The sequence below is a fragment of the Numida meleagris genome, chromosome Z (assembly GCF_002078875.1).
Source record: "Numida meleagris isolate 19003 breed g44 Domestic line chromosome Z, NumMel1.0, whole genome shotgun sequence".
In the NCBI taxonomy this organism is placed as follows: Eukaryota; Metazoa; Chordata; class Aves; order Galliformes; family Numididae; genus Numida; species Numida meleagris.
Window position 1 is genome coordinate 69,780,015 of NC_034438.1, and position 22,531 is coordinate 69,802,545.

Genomic DNA, 22,531 nt, shown 5'->3' on the forward strand with positions numbered 1-22,531 from the left:
CAGCACTGAGTACCTTGTTCAAAAACCTTTCCGAGTCTAGAAAGGAGAGGAGAGTGTCTGTTACTTAGCTCATCTCTGCTCAAGCACATCTTTATGAAACCTCTTCCTGTCTTACTTCAGACTGCACTCGTGTCTTGGTTCAAGACGAATCCCTGGAGGAAGGAAAAGGTAGGAAGAAAGAAGAAAAAATGGATCAACCTTCTTTAATCACTGGAAGGGTATGAAAAGGGCCTGTGACCGAATACAGCTCAAAAAAATACCCAAAGTCAGCCTGCCAGTATATGAGGTCTCCTCTGCTTGGGATGGTGTTTTTGTCATTTTGTTTCAATTCACTGTAATACACACATCACCTTACCTACAAGCAGGTGGAAGAGACACTGCCCATTCTCCCTCTGCAACTGCTGCTGACAGACGAGGGTCACTACACCTTAACCAGTTCTAGCATGAACTGCCAGCACTTCTCCAGAGGCATCCCTAGGACAACAGATAAGATCTTTTCAAAATGTTAAGAAACAACATATGCAGCAGGCAAAAAACTTATACCTGCCATGCCGCTGAAATGAGGTCATAGGAATGAATGCCATGGAAGGTGTTCTAAAGAAATAACAAAAGCCAATTAGCGCTGCCTAGATCTTCTCATGGCTTTTTCCACATCCACCGTACATAGAGCCTTACTGTGTTATCTGAGCACCAACTGTGTCTTTGTCCTCACTAAAGTCCTCTGAGGTAAGGAAAAGAAAGTTCCTGACTTGTGAAACTCGGTTCAGGGCTGAAACTGATCAATCTAAACCACACTCTTCATTAATTCCTTGAGATCCTTACGACACAGATCCCTGCAACTTGCATACTGTTTTCCCCATTGCCAGAAACCAATTTTATCCTAACCAAGGCAAAAACCTCCTTCTTTGAAAGCAGACCATTTCTCTGCTGACTCCATAGCTGGCATGTCATTGGTCTGGAGCTTTGTACATGACATCATGCACTCAGTGTTCAGCTGGATGAATCCCAGAAGAGGGCCCAATGTCACACAGGTGTTACCAGAGTAAGAGCAGCAGTATGGCATGATCCCACCTTTTCATTCATTCTACCCCAGCAAATATGCTGCCAGTGCTTCAGAAAAAGAAACAACATGGGAGACTCATGTCATTGTGGACATAGTTTAGTGGGCATGGTGGTGATGGGTCCATGGTTGGACTTGATGGCCTTAGCAATCTTAATTGTCTTTTCCAACCTTAACGATTCTGTAATTCTATGGTCCCTCCTCACAGGCAGTGACTGATTTCTCTGAGAAACATTTACATAATTTTTCATGGACCAGTATATTAAACACTCCAGCACCACTTATAAATTTCTGAGCCTGACAGTTACCTTAAGTACCTCACTCAACTGTACACGTGGCAAGCATTATTTGTCAGCTCTTACAGACAGCTTGGGTTTTCCTGTTCAAGCCTATGGTATCATGACCTCAACGCAGTCTGGACACCAAGCACACCACAGTTCCTGGATATAACCCTAAGCTTGTCTGAGTGCTTGGGATAGATATAAGCCTAAGCTTGTTTGAGTGTCTTGTAGCTCCCAAGGAGAAGATACTTGCTGTCATTTCTTGAGTCCACCCACTTCAGCCGCAGCTGTCACACAAGTCCCCTGCCCCAGTGTTCCTTCAGAGCAATGACAGTAGCTGGCTGTGACCCCTGTGCACCCTCATGCCTTGACACTTCGTTCAAAGTTCTTTTGGGAATTCTGTGTTTTTTAAAGAACATTCTTAACATATTTTCTCTTTTTCACTTTTGGAATTACACCGTCACTCTTCTCCCCTGAGTTTACCTGCCTCCCATTCACATTTTCACAAGCTTGCATTCATTGCTGAGCCATATGTGGGACCTCTTTCAGAGTTAATAGTTTCAGTCTACCATGATCTGGTGTGGCAGGCTCTGCATGAAAACTCCAATAGGCAACCTCTTTTGCATTTTGCTAACAGAAATTCCAATTTCTCTGCTGGTCCCCTAGGAGCATTCTGTAAAAGTATCCAACTGTTGTTCTGTGAGACTTTCCAGACTTTAGTTGTACAAAAGACATCATGTTATTAGACAAAAAAAAGTAATGATAAACCTATATATAACACAATGACATATCTTCCTCTTCCCTTTCTCAGCAAAGGAGATGAGTTTCTTTGTCAACAAATAAAGAGCTGACACTCACTTCAGTGCTCAGGACATGTAGGTTCATTGAATTTTTAGTAGACTTTCTTCTTATAGCCATTCCATTCTTCAATATGTGCAATTGTAAGTCTGCTAGAGAGCGCTATTCACCAGAAGACTGTGAAATAGTTTTCCTCCAGGCACTAACTCTTCCACAAAGAAGAAAAAGCAAAAGAAGGGCTGCTTTTGACTAGAACTATTCTGTTTCTGTTGTCTGGGACTACTCACCACTTACACAAACAGTATGTTTCCACAGTGTAGTGTCCACCACGCAAGGTTACTGTTAGATTTGCCTCTTCTTGGTGAGATAACATCTTCTATATCCTGTCTGCTTTTACTTGATGTACAGCTGATCCCTTTAATTCACAAGCACAACATTCATCTCCCAGCCCTTGAATAATATGCCTGCCTTATGCATGAATCAGCGTCCCAGTTAACCTTCTGTCCCAACCCCACAATTCCAATTAATTGTGAAGCACTCGGGAACAACTAATGAATGTCCCTGGCTGGTATCCACATTGCACTCTGCATGTCTTTCAACTGTCAGCCTCTCAAAGGGCCAGTGAAAGAGTACTGTAAGGTTTTAAGTGAATAGAATTGCATAAATAGTTTCAAGTGTAGATTATACTTCACATTTCAAAGATTACATCCACAGAAGGTCAATCTTCCTGTCACAGGGACTTTTAAGTTTAAAAATGTCTACATTTTGTGGGAGAATCAACGTCATACACTCCTACAGAATCATCTAGACAGCAAATCCCCTGTACCCGTGTCAGTCCTGTCCCCATCCATCTAACTCTTGTCCTGTTCCTAATGCGTCAGTTTTGCATACAACTGGGTATCAGAGACTGCAGAGGAGCTCAGTATGGACTGAAGACATGCATTTGCTCATGCCAGTGTCAGCATGAGAGAGAAGTAGTAGTATGAGATAGGGTCTGCTGCAGTCACTTTCTTGAGCAGGGAGAATGAAAGATCAACCAACAGTTAGCAATAATCCGAGCAGACAAGCCAACAACTATGTAGCTATTTCCCTTGATGTTTTGGGGAAACTGGCCTGGACAGAGGTCAGAGCAATGGTGAGAAAGAAAGAGCAGTTGGGATCCACACAACCAGGTGCCACTCAAAAATAAATAAATAAAAATGCATAGCATTTAGGCTCCTTGAAAGAAAGAAAAAAAGAAAAAACACAAAACATCCTGTGACTGCTTGCTTCAGAAATAAGGTAAACGTGCTCAGCTAAATGTGGTAAGGAGCCTAGCACCAAAGTGCTTACATATGCATCAGCACTAGTTTGTTTTAGTGTGCGTGCATGCGCATATGCATGAAAGTATACACATCCATGTCTTTATGCACATATTTGCCAACTGGTCAAGCATCAGTATTTCTCTGTGTGGTGTTAACAGAAAGGCAAGGAATTCTATCACAGTAAAACTGTTCCTACTCATTGTACAGCTCACTGAACTGAGACAGAAAGAGAAGGTAAGAACACACAGACACAACCCTTAGCATTAAAACCTCCTCAGCAAAGAAAAAAAGATGGGTCACTGTCATTGGCGACTCACTGCTGAAGGGAGCAGAAGGCCCAATATGTAGACCAGACCCACTACACAGGGAGGTCTGCTGCCTCCTGGGGGCCCGGGTTAAAGATGTAAGGATGTGTGCTGATGGACAGTCAGCTGAATATGAGCCAGCAGTGTGCCCAGGTGGCCAATGGCTTCCTGGCTTGTATCAGGAATGGTGTGGTGAGCAGGACTAGGGAAGCGATCCTGCCCCTGTACTCAGCACTGGCGAGGCCCCACCTCAAGTACTGTGCTCAGTTTGGGCACCTCAGCACAGAAAGGACATTGAGGTGGTGGAGCAGGTCCAAAGAAGGGCAACAAGACTTGTGAAGGGCTTGGAGAATATGCCCTACAAGGAGTGACTAAAGGAACTGGGGCTGTTTAGTCTGAGGGAGAGGAGGCTGAGGGGAGACCTTATTGCTCTCTTCAAATACCTGAAAGGTGATTGCAGCGAGAGCAGGGCTGGTCTCTTCTTACTGGTGACAGGTGACAGGACAAGGGGAAATGGCCTCAAGCTGCACCAGGGGAGGTTTAGGTTGGATATCAGGAAAAAGTTCTTTACAGAAAGGGTTGTTAAGCACTGGAACAGGCTCCCCAGGGAGGTGGCTGAGTCACCATCCCTGAATGTGTTTAAAAACCATTTGGATGTGGTGCTCAGGGACATGATTTAGTGGTGGGTTGTTAGGGTAGTATGGTTAAGTTGCAGTTGGACTTGATGATCTTGAAGGTCTTTTCCAACCTGAGCAATTCTATGATTCTATGATTCTATGAATATGAGAGGTGAAAAAGAAAAAACTGACTTAATGATATCTCATCATAGTCCCACAGTCACAAGAGGACAGAGAGATCCATCAGAAGGGAACTCATGAAAGGTAAAGATCATGGAGGACTAATACTTCTTACAAGTTAGCATCACACAGAGTATTGTGCATGTCCCTGTGGCAGGAACACAGACAGCTCCCAGGAGCTGAGCTGCCCAGGACTACCAGAGTAGCTTATGTCTGATGGCAACTGAGAAGGTTGCAAGAGCATTGAGTAGGAGGGGGACAGAAGGAACTGTCTGGGCAGGTGAGCAACACTTGAAGAAGCATCCTGGCAAACAAGTCCCAGTTTGGTGACAGTGGCTCAGCTCCTGAGTATACAGAGCTATGTAAGCAATTTCTGAATAAGGAATGCCCTGAAGCAGGTAAGTGCAATGCAGTCTAGCACTGAAGTTCAAGTTCACTGGCATAGTGGCTATTTAAGCATTTCCTCCCTTTTGTCTTACAGCACCATTACAAATTAGATTCCTGCTCCCAAAACTGCAACAATAAAAGCCTGTGCTTTGCAGTGTTCCAAAGAAGATGCAAAGAAATGGGTCATGACATCTTCAGCTGCAGAGCTAATCCATCATAATGCACTATGGCTCCTACAAATTGCTGCCTTAGGCAGATAATGGCAGGCATTTCCAATCATCCCCAGGTGGCTAATACACAGCAATGGTTTCTAACCTGCATATGCTGGACCACCACAGCTGCTCCACTGAGCAATCTTGCAATATTGATGGACACTGTTTTTGACCTGGAACATTGAACATGTTTAATAGTGAAGTATTGCCACCAAAATCATTCCCTTGCGCCTTTCCTCCACATCCTCAATTCAAAAGTCAGAAGTAAAATCAAGCTCTATCAAAGCTGTCTGGTGTTCACATTTTTGGAAGAGATATTTGTGCTTTAATCTGACAGCTCAGTTGAAATACTCTATCCTATGTCAACAAAAAGGATGGACCCGAACATTAACAAGCAGAATACTCTTGCAGCCTATAATACCTTCTTTGTTCCAAAGCCTAAGATCTAGATTTTCCCGGCAATAAGGATGTGATGCAGTTTGCTTTTGTTTGTTTGTTGTTTGTTTTTTAAATGAAAAAGCTTGCTTCTTAGTTAATCTTTAAGAAAGCCACAACTGCACAGAAAATAGCAAACCGTTATCACCACACTTGTTAGCACAGTATGCATCACGATGTCTTTCTGTCATGGGGTGAAGACAGTCTCATTTTCCAGTTTGTTTAGATAACACTTCTAAATTATTAAAAACACAAAAAGCTTACCCCAATTTCTTTGCATGTGTGTGTACATATATACAGGTATTGGTGTATATACTTAGGAAAATATATGAATTACAGAGAGCTTAAGAATCCAGATCGGAGCATTTTTAAATCTGTAGCAGCATTTCATCTGACTCTAGTACAAGGAGTTGAGCCCTTACTCCATCATTCATTTTCTTCTCTTTAGAACATGTTGCCTGTTCTGATGTTTTTCTCCACTTCTATGCTCCTTTTTAGCCTCCCTTTCATATCACTTGCGCTTGCTACTGTTAATGGCCTCACTGATTGTTTGCTTGTTGAATGATTTGTGGTTGGACTTGATGATCTTGAAGGTCTTTTCCAACCTGAGCAATTCTATGATTCTATGATTTTAAGCTTGAAGGGACTGCTAAATCATCTGAATTTATCTCCTTTATGACACGGTTCAGAAAACCTCACCCAGGTACTTTCACAATGAGACAGGTGACTCATATTTAGCTAAAACATGATCCAATAGACATCTCCATGTAATCTAAGGAGATCAAAGAACACAAAGTTCTCCATAGCCTTTTTGTGATGGGGTTCTCTGGGTCTCAGTATTTTACAAATGAAAAGGAAGACTTAATTCTATTTTGTTTTTCCTACCTTCACTTTCTGTAAGCACCTTCTCTCTGCTATTTCCCAAACATTGTTCCACATTTGCAATTGTATAGTAGCAAACATACCAAAAGAAAAGCATGTAGCATGTCTACAGGAAGAAAGATCAGAACTAGAATAAATATACTGAGCATGTCATGCATTTCTTTAGGAAAGTAAGTATTATATAGGCATACAGAAACAGGACTGTAGCCAAGATAATGTGGGTAGCTGGGCTGAGACCAGTGAGATGAGGTTCAATAAGACCAAGTGCTGGGTCCTGCACTTTGGCCACAACAAGCTCAGGCAATGCTACAGGCTCAGGGCAGAGGGGCTGGAAGACTGTGTAGAGGAAAAGGATCTGGGGGTGCTGATCAATGCTTGGGTAAACATGAGCCAGCAGTGTGCCCACATGGCCAAGAAGGCCAATGGCATCCTGGCTTGTATCAGAAATAGTGTTGCCTGCAGGAGCAGGGAAGTGATCATACCTCTGTACTCAGCACTGGTGAGGATGCATCTCAGTGCTGTGTCCAGTTTTGGGCCCCTCACTGCAAGAAAGATATTGAGGCCCTGGAGCGTGTCCAGACAAGGGCAAAGAAGCTGTGAGAGGTCTGGTGCACAGGCCTTATGAGGAGTGGCTGAGGTAACTAAGATTATTTAGTCTGAAGAAGAGAAGGCCCGGGGGTGACCTTATTGCTCTCTACAACTACCTGAAGCGAGGATGTAGCAAGGTGGGGGTCACCCTCTTTTCCCGTGTAATTAGCTATAGGATGAGAGGGAATGGCCTCAAGTTGCAGCAGGGGAGATTTGGATTGGACATTAGGAAAATCTTTTCCAAAAGAGTGGTCAGGTGCTGGAATGGGCTGCCCAGGGAGGTGATGAAGTCGCTGACCCTGGAGGTGTTCAAGAAATGTTTAGATGTTGAACTGAGGGACATGGTTTAGTGGGAAAAATTGGTGGCAGGTGGATGGTTGGACTGGATGATCTTGGAGGTCTTTTCCAGTCTTGGTGTTTCTGACTCTATGAATTCATCCTTGTCCTCTGGCATTTGTGCAGTAAGAATTGAATGGGCCATCTGGGGATCAGCAAGAAGATTGCTCCAGTGAAGAAGAAGTGAGTTATCTGAGGATACTTAGTGATCTTCAGCAGGGCATAAAGCTGCTAGAGAATAAAAAGGAATATCTTCATTTTTCACAAGACAGGACAAAATAGGTGTGACGGATGCACTTCTTCTATTTCATGCATTCTGACTCAGGTATAGCAATACCTGAGCTGATAAGCAGGCCTAACTGGACATAAATACTGTAAAATGATGCAGAGTCAAATGCCCGAATTCCTGTTTATAGGTGATGCAGCTGGGATATTACTGATGAAAGAAGGAAAAAAAAAAAAACAATACATACAACTGCAAAAGGAAGAAGTTTGACTACAAATCAAAAACTCTGTGCTCTGAGTATTTGCACCCCCTAGAGCCCATTGATCTTTCCTGTACACCTCTCAACGCTGCCAGGTCAAGAGATCTCTTATCTGACATCTAATGTTCATAGCATGGTAAGCAACGTTTGCATATGCATGCAACATTTATGTATGTCAAACTAAAGTGACATTTTCTACACATCAAGCTAGCTCAACTATTAGATGTGCAATAAACATACTTGATAGCACAGTAGAGTACTTAACAGCTGTAATAATTGATTATTGATTAATACATTATTTTGGTTAATCTCATAATGAGAACTTTTTTCAATAATTAATCTCAGGCAACAGGACAAAAAGTAACATCAGAAACTATGGAAAGAAAGAGCCAGGTTCAGCATTAGTGTATAGCCTCTTGAGGGCAAAGCTGCAAACACACTGGCACAGACTGCCTGAGGAGGGCACACATTTCCATTGTCAGAGGTTTTCAGTAGGCTAGAAAAACATCTGCCAGGAATGGCATGGATGCAGTTAATCCTGATGCAAGCAGAGAGATGACTAGTGACACCACTAGTCCTTCTCAGTTCTGCTCGGTACATTTTCTGCAACTCAGACAAAGCTAATGAGGAAGTGACATCTGATTCAACTGTACTTATTCTCCCCTAGTGAGTTTCACATCACATTTGCTTCTTTGGATTTGTTGTTTGGTTGTTGTTGTTGTTGTTTTTCTGAGACTGAAATACATTTGTTTTTCTGCATAAAAAAACTATTTTATACTTGTTTTATAATTTCACACCATGGCAAATTTGTAAATGCAAATACATGTAATGTTTGTAGAAAGATTATAACATAGCCTTGAGGTATCGTCTGGATTCCTGTCTGCTTTGTTTACCAACAAAAGATGAGCTACTTTTAACTGCCAATCTTGCCATCTTACCTGAAATACAAGTTGTGTTCTTTCCATTCAGAATATCACCATCAGTCACTAAGATTCAAGAGCTAGAATTTTAACATAATTCTTTTATGGTTCACATGGCAAACCACCATAGCTGCCTTTCTGTTGTACTCAATATCCATGGGGAAAAAAAAAAAAGAAAAAAAAAAAAGAGTGGAAAAACACACAGGCTGTAGAAGAAGAGAATAAATAAAATCAAGAGAAAAATATGAAAAATTGATATTATTTTAGGTACTATTGGAAACACAGAAAGAGAACAAACTCTTTACAAGTGACCAAGTATATTTTTTCTCAGCCACAGACTGTAAGAAGTGCTACAGCTCCACTGCAAATTGCAGTGTTGATGTAAGGCATCTACAAACCTGTTCCACTGGTTTTATTTGGAGTTACCCAAGCAATACAATTAGTCTACTGGTGTTAAACAGAAGTCATCGTACAGGGTGATCTTCCAGATAACGACAACTGAAAATACTTCATAAGTTTTAGTTTTTTGTCAGTATGATGAACTGGTGATGGGTAAGGCAGAGAAGAACAGCTGCCATCATCAGGACATAAGATGATTAGGACTGAAGACAGAGCCACAAGGATGGTTTACTGGTCTGAATGCACTGCTTTAATGGTTAGCAGCAGCAATGAGGATAATGGAGTGATTTAATTGACAAGCCATTAACTGCAAGTTTATGGTAGCCCTCATATGTCTTTTCAGATCTAATCTCACATGCTAGCCTTAGTGTTGGCAGTTCAGAAGATTTGCTTTCTTGTACTCAGTAGTACAATGAACGTCATACATAGGACACATGTCCACATTTTGTCTTAAAATACCTTTCATTCCTATTCTCTACCCCAGTCTATATACCCGGAGCCAAACTTGAAACAAAACAACTGAGGTTTGATGGTTCCATGCTATGCCTTCAGTCTTGAACTCTTTTGCATGTTTTTACGCATGATGAAAGAAAGTGCAAAATATGTCACAATCAAAAAACTTCATCTCACTTTGAGAAGGCAAGATGAGACCAGCAGACCTAGGGATGAAAGCAGACCATGATCACCAACCAGGTATCACAAAGAAGCACCTTCTCCAAAGCTACAAAGTAAATGACTGTTAAATTCTCTCTGCATATATTTACATCTGAATAATAAGAAGAAATTCACTCCCCATAAGCCATTCTTAATGAAACTCAGACATTTATAAAGCCAAAACACTGAGAATGGGTGTTCACTTGAAAGCATCCTTTTGAGAACGCTCCTTTGTGATTGCTGTAAGTGGCCAACAGCAGAGCTGCAAACACCATCCACTTGTAAAATGGGCATTTGTTGTTTCCCAGAAAATAACAGCCACCAAACACAAAACACATGAATGCCAGCTATGTTACAAAAGCAACTTAATTAAAACAAATTAATTTGACATTCCAGAAAAACAGTAAGATCTCAACTGGTCCAGTTTTGTGATAAATACAGTTTGATTTAACTTATGTATTTTTAAATGCATCACCAATGTAAGGATATACAAAACAAAAAGATAGATTCAATTTTCTTGTGGTCCAAACTTCTGATGTTTTGTTTAACTCACTCAATAACTCTATTTTCGCAGTCCGTCTTTTATTATCATTACAGCAGCTCTCTTTCATCTTTGCCGTATGTGAAACACGAACATGTAAAAATGTTTTCTGAAGGGTTTAGCACTCTCTTTACGCGAAACAACAGTCCCCCCTTCTGGACGAAGATAACGTTGCACTCCATTGCACAGAAACAGCTGCAGAGGAAAGAATTCCTGCTCACGTTTACTGGGGGTTTTCTGTAAGCACTGCTTAAAAAACGTACGTGCCGTGGAATGGGAAGGACCGTGAGGCATGTGTTACAAGTGGTTAGTTAAAGGACTTGTGCTGCTGGACTTGAGCATGGACTATATGAGCAAAGAGAAGATCAAGTAGTCAGTATAAATAAGGGTTTCCAGTAATTTGGAGGTGACCACGTAGCAGTTCAGACCTCTGGCTGTGTGGAGTGCACAAGCCTCTCCCTGGCTTCGTGGGGCAGCAGTCAGAACAGCTGTGTGAGGTGTGAGCAGGCAGACGATCTGCTCTGCCTTGTGGCCAGGCTACAGGATGAGATACATAGATTAAAAAGTGACACTGGGGACAGACAGAAGGAGCAGGGAAACCACAATTCACTCATGCACAAACAGGTTATTTCAAAGAAAAAAAACACAAACCTAAGGCAGCCTGTGTTTAAACATCAGGTTGTGGAAAAAAAATGCCAAGCTGGAGACAAGAACACAAAGGAAAAGAGCGGATAGAGGCAAGGCTGCGCCCGAAGCTGCAGACAAAAACCCTCGTTGCCTGCTCCACCTCTCAGGTGCCTCTGTACAACAGGCGTGAGGCCCTGCATGTGGAAGGCCTGTCTTTAGGTGCTAACAGCCCACTCACTCCTGACATGCAAAAAAAAACAAAACCAGGAAAAGCCTTCCCCCAACACCAAGGCTATTTCAATGAAGAAGAGATGGGAATTGGTTGTAGGTGATTCCTCCCTATAGGGAACTGAACGACCAGTATGCCAAGCAGGCCTTCTTCTTAGAGAAGGCTGCTGTCTTCCTGGCACAGGGTGAGGGGTGTCACTTGGAAGCTACCCAGCCTGGTACAGCTGACAGAACACAACCCCTTGCTGCTTTTCCGTACAGGGAGAGATGAAGCAGCTACATGTGTGTCAAGGGCTATCAAAAGGGATTTCAGGGCCTTGGAAGGATGGTTAAAGGCATTGAATGTGCAGATCATCTTTTCTGCGCTGCCTCCTGTATTGGGTAAGGACATGGAAACAAATCAAAGGATCGTATCTCTAAATACCTGACTTTATGGCTGGTGCTGTTGCCAGAACTTTGGGGTTTTTTGACAGTCAATAGGCCTACATGGTACTGGGTTTGTGGGCACCAGATGGGGTTTGCCTTTCTCAAAGGGGGAGAAGGGTTCTTGGGGAAAAGCTAGTGGGGCTCACTGGGAGGGCTTTAAACTATGTGTGAAGGGGAGCAGGGGAGGACAGTTAGCTTTACCAAGATAAGGGGACTTAAATCACCCGAACATCTGCTGAAAAACTAGCACAGCAAGCTGCAGGCAATCCAGGAGGCTCCTAGCATGCATTGAGAATAACTTCCCAAGTCAAGTAATAGAAGGCCCCGCCAGGGGGGATGCAGTCCTGGACCTGTTGCCCACCAGTGTAAATGAACTGATCAGTGACATCAGGACTGGAGACTGCCTGGGCTGTAGTGACCATGCTATGGTTGAGTTCATGCTCCGGAGGGACATGAGACGAGTGAAGAGTAAAATTAGGAAGCTGAACTTTAGGAAAGCTAACTTCCAGGTCTTCGGGGAGTTAGTCAGCAGAACACCCTGGGAAACTGTCCTCACGGGCAAGGGTACAGAGCAGAGCTGACAGATCTTTAAGGAGGCTTTCTTCGGGGCACAAGAGCTCTCCATCCCCAGGTGTTGCAAGTCAGGAAGGGAAGCCAAGAGACCAGCATGGCTGAACCAAGACCTGCTGGTCAAACTGAAGAGCAAGAAGAAAATGCACAGACAGGAAAAACACAGGCACTGTGGGAAGAGTTATAAGGAAGCTGCTAGGCTGTGTAGGGTTGGGGATAGGAAAGCCAAGGCCCAGCTTGAACTGAACTTGGCTAGGGATGCCAGAAAGAACAAGAAAGGCTTCTACAGGTGCCTCAATCAGAAAATGAAAGTCCAGACGAGCATACTCTCCCTAATGAGTGACACAGGCAGGCTGGTAACTACAGACAAAGAGAAGGCTGAGGAACTTAACAAACATTTTGCCTCAGTCTTCCCCGATAACTGCTCACCACACAGCCCTCAAACATTTGGTTTGATTGGAGGGGATCAGAGAAGCAACGCCCCTCCCACTGTAAGAAAAGGTCCAGTTTGTGACCACCTGAGGAACCTGAACATCCACAAGTCTATTGGTCCCGATGAGATGCATCCTGGAGTTCTACAGGAATTGGCTGATGTAGTTGCCAAGCCACTCTCTATGATATCTGAAAAGTTGTGGCAATCGGGTGAAGTCTCTGATGACTGGAAAAAAGGTAACATCATACCCATTTTTAAGAAGGGTAAAAAAGATGAGCCTGGGAACTAGCGACCTGTCAGTCTCACCTCTGCACCAGGGAAGATCATGGAGCTGATCCTCCTGGAAGCTATGCTAAGGCACATAGAAGGCAGGGAGGTGATATGGGAGAACCAGCGTGACTTCACCAAGGGCAAATCCTGCTTAACCAACCTAGTGGCCTTCTATGATGGTGTGACTGCGTCAATGGACAAGAGAAGAGCCACAGTGTCATCTGTCTCAACTTCAGTAAAGCCTTTGACATGGTACCCCCACAACATCCTTCTCTCCAAATTGGAAAGATATGGATTTGATAGGTGGACTGTTCAGAGAATGAAGAAGTAGCTCCAGGATCGAGTCCAGAGAATAGTGGTCAGTGGTTCAGTGTCTGGATGGAGATCGGTGATGAGTGGTGTCACCCAGGGGTGTTACCGAACTCCAGCGACCCTTTTAGTATTATTCTTGCATGAAAGGAACCTAAACCCGGTCCTGGCCAAATACCACACACAGCATCAATATGATGAGCAGCAAAATGGCATTTATTGGTAAAAGCTAAAGAAATATATAGTATTTCTTATCTTTTTACTAGACTGTTCCAGAAGCTCACGCGGAGCTCCTGGCCAATCATATTGAATCTCCCGCTTCTGACCTGTCACTTCTGAAAGGCCATACATGGAGTTGTTGTGCCCCTTGTTATGAAAACAACATTACATCAACTCAACATCCTGACATTGATCCGATTGGCTGACCTGCAGACCAATCAAAACAACATCAAGAGTAGAGATGTTACAAACATTACACGGCATGTTTACAGAAACGGCTTCTGTGTCTCACTTCTCCCTTAACTGTTTTGGTCCAGGCTTCTCAAGTTATGGCCTCGGCTTCTCCGGGAACAACTCCTGCAAACAAAACACTCAAATCCTGATTAATCCCTTCTTTTTCTACATATTTGCCATCAGATGTCTCACTGACATCCGGCTTTATCTTTTGCGATGGTACCCAAATAATTTTCCCAGAGTCTCTGTGTTTAACTGCTGCGTATCCTCTGCCCCAAACCAAGATCATCCAGCCTGGCTCCCATGCGCCGTTGTCCATCTTCACTTTAACCAAAGGTCCTTCACTTAAGACCTTAGGCTGCCAATGCTTTTGCACAGGCGTTCTTTTGTTGTCACCACGTTCGAAGTGATTTAGCGCATAGCCTTTGCTAGTATCTCGGCTTGTCTGCTGACAGGTATATTCCCCATATATCCTTCCCCCTCCCCAAGGACACGTATCTTTCCCTTAAGGAGGCTATTAGCACATTCCACTATGGCTTGCCCTTGAGAGTTACCAGGGATGCCTGTTATATGAGAAATTCCCCACAAGGCTAGCCAATCTTGTGTTGAACGAGATGTGAAACAAGAACCATTGTCAGTTTTAATTTGGCTAGGCAGGCCCATAACTGCAATAGCAGCCGCCCAATGACATTGCACTGCTTTTGAATTGGACTTCACATGCGGTGTGGCCACGATAACAGAGGAGGAAGTATCTATCGTAACTGCAAGCCAAGCACGGGGAGAAAAACGCTGTTCCCAAGTAAAATCTGTCTGCCAAACCTGTAAAGGTTTGAGACCATGAGGATTAACCCCCGCACTTATTGTAGGTGCTGAATTACAATGAGGGCATGTGTGAACCACATCCCTAGCTATTGACAAAGGGATAGAGCAAACTCTAGCCAAAGCACGAGCTCCTACACGAAGAGTGGAATGAAGGTCGCAAGCCTCTCGCACTGTAAAAATAAGCGTGCTAGCTACTTTGTCTGCCATAGCATTCCCGGTGGTAAAAAAAGCCTGGCACATCCGAATGACTTCGAACATGCAGAACTGCTATAGCAGCCTCACGACAAGCCAAGGCTTCCTCTAAGAAACCTGCTGCTTCCGATCTCGGCTGTCCTTCCTGTCCCATACCGACCAGCAGCCTCGCTGCAAAAGCTGAATCAGTAACAACGTTACAAGGAGTATCATGAAAGAGGCGCATTGCTAATGCAACCGCCCTCACTTCAAGCATTTGCACACTAACTGTCTGATCCATAAAGACAGCAGATTTCCAAGCATTGCTTATATCCTGCCAAACCACTGCCCCCTGGCAGGTGGCTGAAGATGCATCTGTAAACAGCGTAGGTCCCTCAATCGGAGAAGTTAGAACACGAGACCAAAGAAAAACCTTAAGGGGTCTAGCCAATTCAAAAATAGAAAGCGAGTCTGAATATACTATTTCCCCTCCCCAACCTTGCAATCCTGCAAGAAGGGGTTCAGGGAGTGGCGAAGCATCACGAAAGGCCTTTTGTAAATATATTACTTCTGGCTCTTTCGCTAGAGCCCGCAGGGAAAGCAAGCGAGCTTTCCTGAGAAGCATTGCAAGAATCTCTAACCAAGAGGTATAGGCACGAGTGAGCTGAGTGGAAAACAACCACCACAATGGTTGTGGCTTTGCACTAAGAGAATGACCCAAGACTGCAGCGGCTCCTGCTTCACAACGACAGCCAGCCAGCTCTAAATTCCGAGCCGGGTCAAATCGTGAGAGCGAATTGTCTAAACAGGTGCACATAATTTCTTCCCAAGCTGCAGCCATTTCTGGAGTAAATTCTCTAGGCTCCTTAGGGTTTGATCCCTTCAACTGATCATAAAAGGGTTTCATCATTCGTGGAGGGATGCCCAAGGCACCCCGAACCCATTGAATAGCCCCTACCAACTTCTGAACATCCCATAAAGTACTGACCTTCAATTGTATATTAAGGCCTACAGGTCGGACCAAATCAGGCCCATACCTGTATCCTAAGTATTCTACTCGTGGACCTCTCTGAATCTTCTGCTCTGAAACCGTAAAACCTGTGGTGGTAAGAGTAGCAATCACTCGTGTCTCAAGCGCTTGTAAGTCCTGCTCAGTCGAAGCTGCAAGCAAAAGGTCATCCATATAATGCAAAATCTTGTGGTGGGGGAAATCTCTCCTGACCAACTCCAATACCCTGCCTACCACTATCTGACAAATTGTGGGAGAGCATGTCATCCCTTGCGGGAGGACACGCCACTGAAATCTATCAGCAGGGCCTTGGTTGTTAGGAGTCGGTACTGTAAAAGCAAATGCTTCTCGGTCATTCTCTGCTAAAGGAATCGAGAAAAAACAATCCTTAAGATCTATGACCACTAAGGGCCATCCTTTGGGTATAGCTGACAGTATCGGGCCTCCTTTTTGCACTGGTCCGAAAGGTATCAATTGAGCATTAACTGCACACAAATCATGCAGCAAACGACAGGCACCTGATCGCTTCTTTATCACAAATATCGGAGTATTCCATTGACTGAGGGAAGGTTCTAAATGGCCTAAATGAAGTTCCTGGAAAACCAAATGTCTGAGCGCATCAAGCTTTTCTTGAGGAAGGGGCCACTGATCCACCCAAACAGGGTGCGCATCCTGCCTCCACCACAATGGAATAGCATATGCGGTAGATAGCTGGCAGACAGTGGCCCTTACTATAAATTTGTAATGCGTGCGCCCACATTACTCAAGAAATCCCTGCCTAATAAGGTTCCTGGGATGTTAGCAATGAGCGGAGTCAAAAAGGCAGGCTTTTCCAGTGAACCATCCCTGTTAATCACAATAATCTCCACTCTCGCTAAAGATTTCCTGGTTAGTGAAGTGCCTCCCACCCCTCGAATCAATTGAGGGGGGCCAAGCAGCCACTCATCAGGCCAATCTCTGTCTGCTGTAACTGTAATATCTGCCCCCGAATCTAACAGAGCAACGAATGAAACAGAGCAAGGACCTGGAAAATCCTATGGCAAGCCAAGATAAGATGCAAAAGCCTTGATCAGTGGCCTATCGCCGCAGTGCAGAGTCAATGCCACATTCTGAATTAGAGAAACCTCAGGGGAGGAGTCAACAAAACTGGTGGGTTGGTCACAGGCCCGTTCTCGGATACACGGGAGGGACGTCGGGCCCGTGGCTCCCTTTCCCTCTCGTTTCCCTGACTCTGAACTCTCGGCTTTCTGCACTGCCGCGCAGTATGCCCCCTCTTCCCACACAGTTGACAAATAACATCATTATTTTTTCTGGCACCGCACTGTGCCTTAATATGACCGTATTCACCACAGGGATAGCAAGGACCTCTAGAGAAGCCTGTCGCCACCACAATGGCTGCTGCAAGCCCTTCATTCATCAGAGGTGCAGACTTCTGCTTATCCATAACATACTTAACAATCTCTGCTGGTGTAGTTAATTTTCCAGGGGCTGATCGTAAAATATCTCTCACGCTCTCATGGGACTTCTGCCTAAGGCAGTCCACAATCACTGGATTATGCACCGCCCTAGGCAGGTCCGAGCCTTCCACGGCTTTCATCAATCTGTTAGCAAAGTCTTGAAACGATTCATTTGGGCCCTGCTCTATCTCTGTCCATGGGCTCACAGGGGCTGCAGTGCGAGCAAACTTCCTGAGTGCAGCAATAGCTGCTTCAGAAGTTACTAACACTTCACCTGGTCGCAGCAATGCAAGCTGACCATGGGGAGTCCCGCCCATTCCTGGAGCAGTACCCATGAGCCTGTGTAAATTACTACCAAACGCAGGGTGAAATAAATCATTTTCTGCTGCTGCCAGCACCGTCTTGAGCTGAGTGCTCCACTCCTCTTTCCAGAGGGTGTATTGCACTGGCTCAAGAATCATGCGCATAAGATTTTCAATATCATGGGGAAGCAACGGTCCCAGTGCTGTTAAAGCTTCAAGGGCATTTTAAGTAAGAGGCGATCTTAGCCCCTTTTTCTCCACAGCATCCACCAACCGTGCAACCCCTTTCGCATCCAGCGGAACCCATCGCGCTTCCCCATCATCTTGCATTGCAACCGGAAATACATGAACCACTTCTGATAGGCTCTTCTCATCTAATGTTTCTGCTATCTTGGCCCAATCAGCAATCCGAACACGCCCACTGGACCCGCCTTGAATACGCCCACTCTCTCCTCCCCCCTCGATCCGTGCACGCCCATCGATCCCCCCCCCTTGCATCATTGCCTGTTCCGATGTAACCCCTCCTTCGGGCGGACAAACGGGCGTGAACGGACCGCCCCTTGGGGGGTGGATACAGCCTTCTCCGATTTCCGCCCCTGAAACATTACCTAATGAAGGATACAATGATAGACGTGGATAGGGAGGCGGATACGGAGGAGGAGTCCCGAGATTCTCTTGCGCGATGATTGGCGAAGACGACGGTGGGTGTTGCGACACGCCCCCTTCGCATTCCTCAGTGATGATTGACATCTGGTGGGTGGTGCCTGACGCAGAAGCGAGCAGCGTGGCCGGCGCCATCTTGGTCGCGGCGCTGCGGGGGGGATCTACTCTCTGGGGCCGGGAACGGAGCCCGGACCTGTGGCAAAGCTGTAGACGGCGCCGGCAGCAAGTCCGGGGCCGGCAGCCGCGCCGGGGCTGGAGCCAGCGGCCGAGCCGAGGCCGTCGCCGGCGGCGGCGCCGAGGCCGGGGCCGGCGACTGCTCGACCCGAGCCGCATCACGGGAATCGGTGAACAGCGGCGGCGGTGGCTGTGCTTCTTGGATCGAAAAGTCGTTTCAGAGCCGTCCCAGCACAGCCACAAACTGGACAAGCGCCGCTCAGCCCTTCACCTTTCAAGGCCGCTGGCAGCATGGGGATCTCCAGGCTCACGTCTGGTTTGACGGCACAGATCCTTTCGCTGTCATTCCCGGTACCCGAGCTCGAGGTGGCTGCGACAGCGGGTGATGCCTCGGCTACAGAAGATGGGTAGAGCAGGGGGAACATGAGTAAGGTGCCACAAGTTGTACCTGTCATGGTCAACTGCACTGCCCAGATTGCACTTATCACGGCCAGTAAGCAGGGCAAGCTGGTCGATTCCCATAACAAGCTTTCATTTGCATTGTCCCCCCCGCTCTCTTCTGGCTTCAGACCGGCTTCAGACCAGATGCCCTTCAGTCAAAAATTCTGGGCTTCTCAGAGGGAGAATGAATGTCCCGTGACAGAACGCAGTGGTGTTGCTGGCTTTGGCAGCAGCTACCTCCAGAGCCAGGGAAGTTGCCACTGATGATCCAGAAGGCAAAGCCCGTGGAGGCTGTCCCTAAGCAATGGCAACCTGCTTAGCATTGCTCTTGAAGTGGCATTCCCACTGTGTTCTTCCATTCCCAGGGCCCTTGTGAGGGCCTGAGGTTTTGGAGCAGTTTCCCACTCCTCCAGGTGGGCTCTGTTCTCACAGGAGCTTAGCTGGTGTTTTTCCAAGGAAACATCAAGGTGTGCAGGAGCCCACAGCTCTGCCACAGCAAGTTCTGCCCTGCTGCAGGGTCAGACTCTGCCCAGAGTCACTGGGGAGACACAGGGCTCAGCTGTGTGGGAGAGGATGTGCCACGGCGAACCAGTAATCGGCAGCAAGGGTGCTTACCCATCAGGCTCTGCCAGGTGTCCTCTCCTCCTTTGTCCAGCCTCCCAGTGTGGAACAAGAGCATGTTGTTGGAACACAGGTAGTGCAGCAGTTCCTCACCGTAGTACAGGATGCCAGAGCTTCTCTGGATCAGGAAGCTGGGCAGGAGCACAACTGGCAGTGACCAACACCAGGGAAGTAAGGTGCAGCACGGCTCTGATGGGTGGCTAGTCACTCAGACCTCACGGGCTAACCAGCCTCTTTGACATGGCTACACCTGGCTTTTGGAAGGGGCTCAGGAGTTTGGGCCCCCCTGAACCTACAGCATTCACTGGAATCCACCGGGAAAGGCTGGTGGGCAATGCCCAAAGCACAGAACAGCAAGCCTTCGCATGAGGGAAGGGCTGACGGCACCCACGCACTGCTGCCTTGTTGCAGTTGCCCGTTCTTAGCTCACCCCTGCTATGGTGAGGCTTAAGGAGAGACCCATCAGCCCTGTGCATCCTTTTCTGTGGGGCCATTCCCAGGCGTGGTCGGCATAAGTCCAACCCCTCTGGAAGAGCTCCCTGGACTTGGGCTTACCTTGCTAGGTCCCTGGGGATGCTGCGCACTCCAAGGTCCCGGCACGCCTTCTGCACCACAGCTGAAGCTTTCAGCCCTTCCAGATGACGACAGGTGATTTTCTGGGATGTAGCGTTGTCTGCTGCAGCTTCGAAAATGCCCTCTGTTCTGTCGTGGCCTGAAGCTAAGCTCAGGACCACAAAGACTGTGACGCTTTGGAGCAGGGGCCACACAATAGCCCAGGACTCAGGGTCGAGGAAGTGGGCGTTGTCGATGAGGAATATGCCAAATTCCCCTCCAAGCACCTGAAAAAAGCAGGTGGTTCTGAGTGGAATCCAGTGGATTCTCGAGTGTCTTCCAGGGAGGACACGTAGCCTTCCTCTCCCTTGAGACAAGGGCATACTCGGAAGCCTCTCCCCGGCCACCTCCCTCCCCAGGAGTTTACCGACTGCATTTCTGCGAGACTGTAAAGTCTCCTCTAACATCACTTGCCCTGCAGAAGGAGGGAACGTGGGCAAAGTACTGCCCAGAAGACACCGCTCTCAGGCCCCAAAGGGCCATGACCCAGGCGCATCGTCCTGCCGCTCCCTCAGGCTGCTCCAACGCGGAGCCTGCAGCCGGCACGGTTGTTTGCCTCCCGTGAGGCAGGAGGAAGGAGAAATGCTCACCTTCCGTAGCACTTGCGTACAAGTCAGGTGCAACGCTCTGGCCTGTTCAACGCAACACATCTTGCCAACCTCGTCCGTGATGGGAAACTGTCCAGGAAAGTCAGGGAGAAACATTGCTGCGGGTCTAGGCACACCTATCCCCCAAAGCAAGACTGCAGAGCAAAATGCCTCTGCTTTTGCACGTGGCCAGCACCAGCCCCTCTTCAATGCCGTTCCCAGGGTGCTGAATATGACACAGGGCACGTGCGCGGCACACGAGCGCGCCACGGACAGGGGGACTGCCGAGCACAGGAACCAGAAAGGTGGGGTACGAGCCCTGCGAGTCCCAGCCCTGAGCTGAGCTGCTCCCAGCAGAGCGTCCAGGCAGGGCGGCCTCTCGCTCTCACCTTGACAAAGAAAACGTCATTGAGGAGGCAATAGCTGCTCTCTTCTACTGTGCCTTGGAGCACGGTCTGCAGAGCACGCTGCCTGTCACTGCAAGTTTCACCAGCCTGGAGACCCAGCGCCCTGGCCACCAGCACACGGATGGCAGAGAAGGGCTGCCTCACACTGTCCTCTGTCAGTTCCACGGTGACGACTCTGCGGTGCAAAAGCAGAAGGCACTGAGATCCAGAAAGGCCTCCCGGTAGCTCAAGTTTGCCCAGACAGCAGTGTTTGACGGGCGAGCCACCTGGCTCTTTCTGCAGAGGAAAACGGGGCTCTTCAGCCACACGTCTCCAAGTGCTTCCTGGAGAAGACCAAGCTTTCCACTCATCCTACAAGAAGGAGCCCCGAGGGTGGTTGCAGGCCAGTCACTGGGAGGGCTGACCGCCACCCTATCCCATGGCAGGGAGAGAGGGAGGGAGGAAGTGGCTGTGTGGGGCTGAGCTGTGTGCCAGGGGGAGCCCACAGCACAGCCCGCCACATTGGGCAAAGGGAAGCAGCTGGGCTTCAGACGAGTTCTCCACCTACCCTGCAATGGACCGTAGCTTGATCTCTCCTTGGCAAGACCCCTGTCATATTGCCTAGAAGGGGGAGAAGAGATGAGTCACTTAGTTGGTCAGAAGCTGGAGCACGCAGAGGCTGCAGCCGAGGGGTGGAGACCCCCTCCTTGGGCAGCGCGTTATCCAGAGCACATTCCCCTGTCCAAAATTCAAGAAGCCAGGCTGCGCTGTTGGCTAGCCGACTGCTTTGCCAGGCTGGACAAGCAAAACAAGCCTCTTGGAAAAGAGAATCTCTGTCACTTAGCGGCTTGGGATGCCCAAGCAGCTGGCACCTTTGGCTCAAGTCTTCCAAGAGACGGTAGCGTTAATATTCAAAAGGCCCTCCAACGAGGAGATCAAAGCCGGCCCCAGAGGAAGGCAGGAGGAGGCAGAGCATGCCAGCGGCCCACCGTTCCCCAGTGGAACACGACTGACCCAAAGCTTCCTGCTGGGAAGCAGCTGGGGAAAAAAAAAACCCACCCCACACAGCAGAATGACCGCTGGCCAGCCTGCCCCATCCCAGCACCATCACTCCCACCCTCTTAGCAGCAAGAGGCACAAAGGCAGAGAGGCAGAAAGCAGACCCACAGCGGGGCTTCCGATGTTCTCAGCCACAGGCAAGGGAGGTCTGTGGGACACCAGCCTGGTCTCGCTGCACAACTCCTCCCTGCCGGCCAAGGTTGCACCCTTGAGTGCCCTCGCCCCTCACTTGCACAGCTCAGAGGACACTTACTGCTTCTCGGTGATCCCCACGTATTGATAGACAGGGGTGGAATTGGTAACACCTTTCATCTTTCTCCTCGGCAACTCCTTGAAGCAGTCGCTGGGCAGGCGAGAGGCCGCATAGGTCTCTGCATCACAGGACACCAGCCCCGGGTAGGACACCATCATGCGGGCGGCCAAATTCACCTTAAAGCCCAGGGCTGCCACAGAGAGAGAGCATGTGTCAACACAGTTAGGAAACCTCCAAGGCCAAGGGCAACCTCCCCCCAGCACAAGCCAACCCA

The 22,531-nt window shown here is 47.3% G+C and overlaps 1 protein-coding gene across 2 annotated transcripts; it reads right to left on the minus strand.

The window, feature by feature from the left end:
* On the minus strand, positions 17,842–22,525 carry LOC110389932 (adenylate cyclase type 10-like). 2 transcript variants are annotated; one of them, XM_021381041.1, is made up of 7 exons: positions 22,258–22,525; positions 21,514–21,566; positions 20,949–21,242; positions 20,563–20,649; positions 19,916–20,199; positions 19,355–19,491; positions 17,842–18,692 (listed from the first exon to the last, which is right to left on the minus strand). In XM_021381041.1, the coding sequence occupies exons 2-7, from the start codon at positions 21,559–21,561 to the stop codon at positions 18,457–18,459; spliced, it is 1,086 nt and encodes a 361-aa protein (XP_021236716.1). In that variant the 5' UTR covers positions 21,562–21,566; positions 22,258–22,525; the 3' UTR covers positions 17,842–18,456. The 2 variants fall into 2 exon arrangements, with proteins under 2 accessions (XP_021236716.1, XP_021236715.1); XM_021381040.1 differs by having other exon boundaries at positions 20,949–21,317.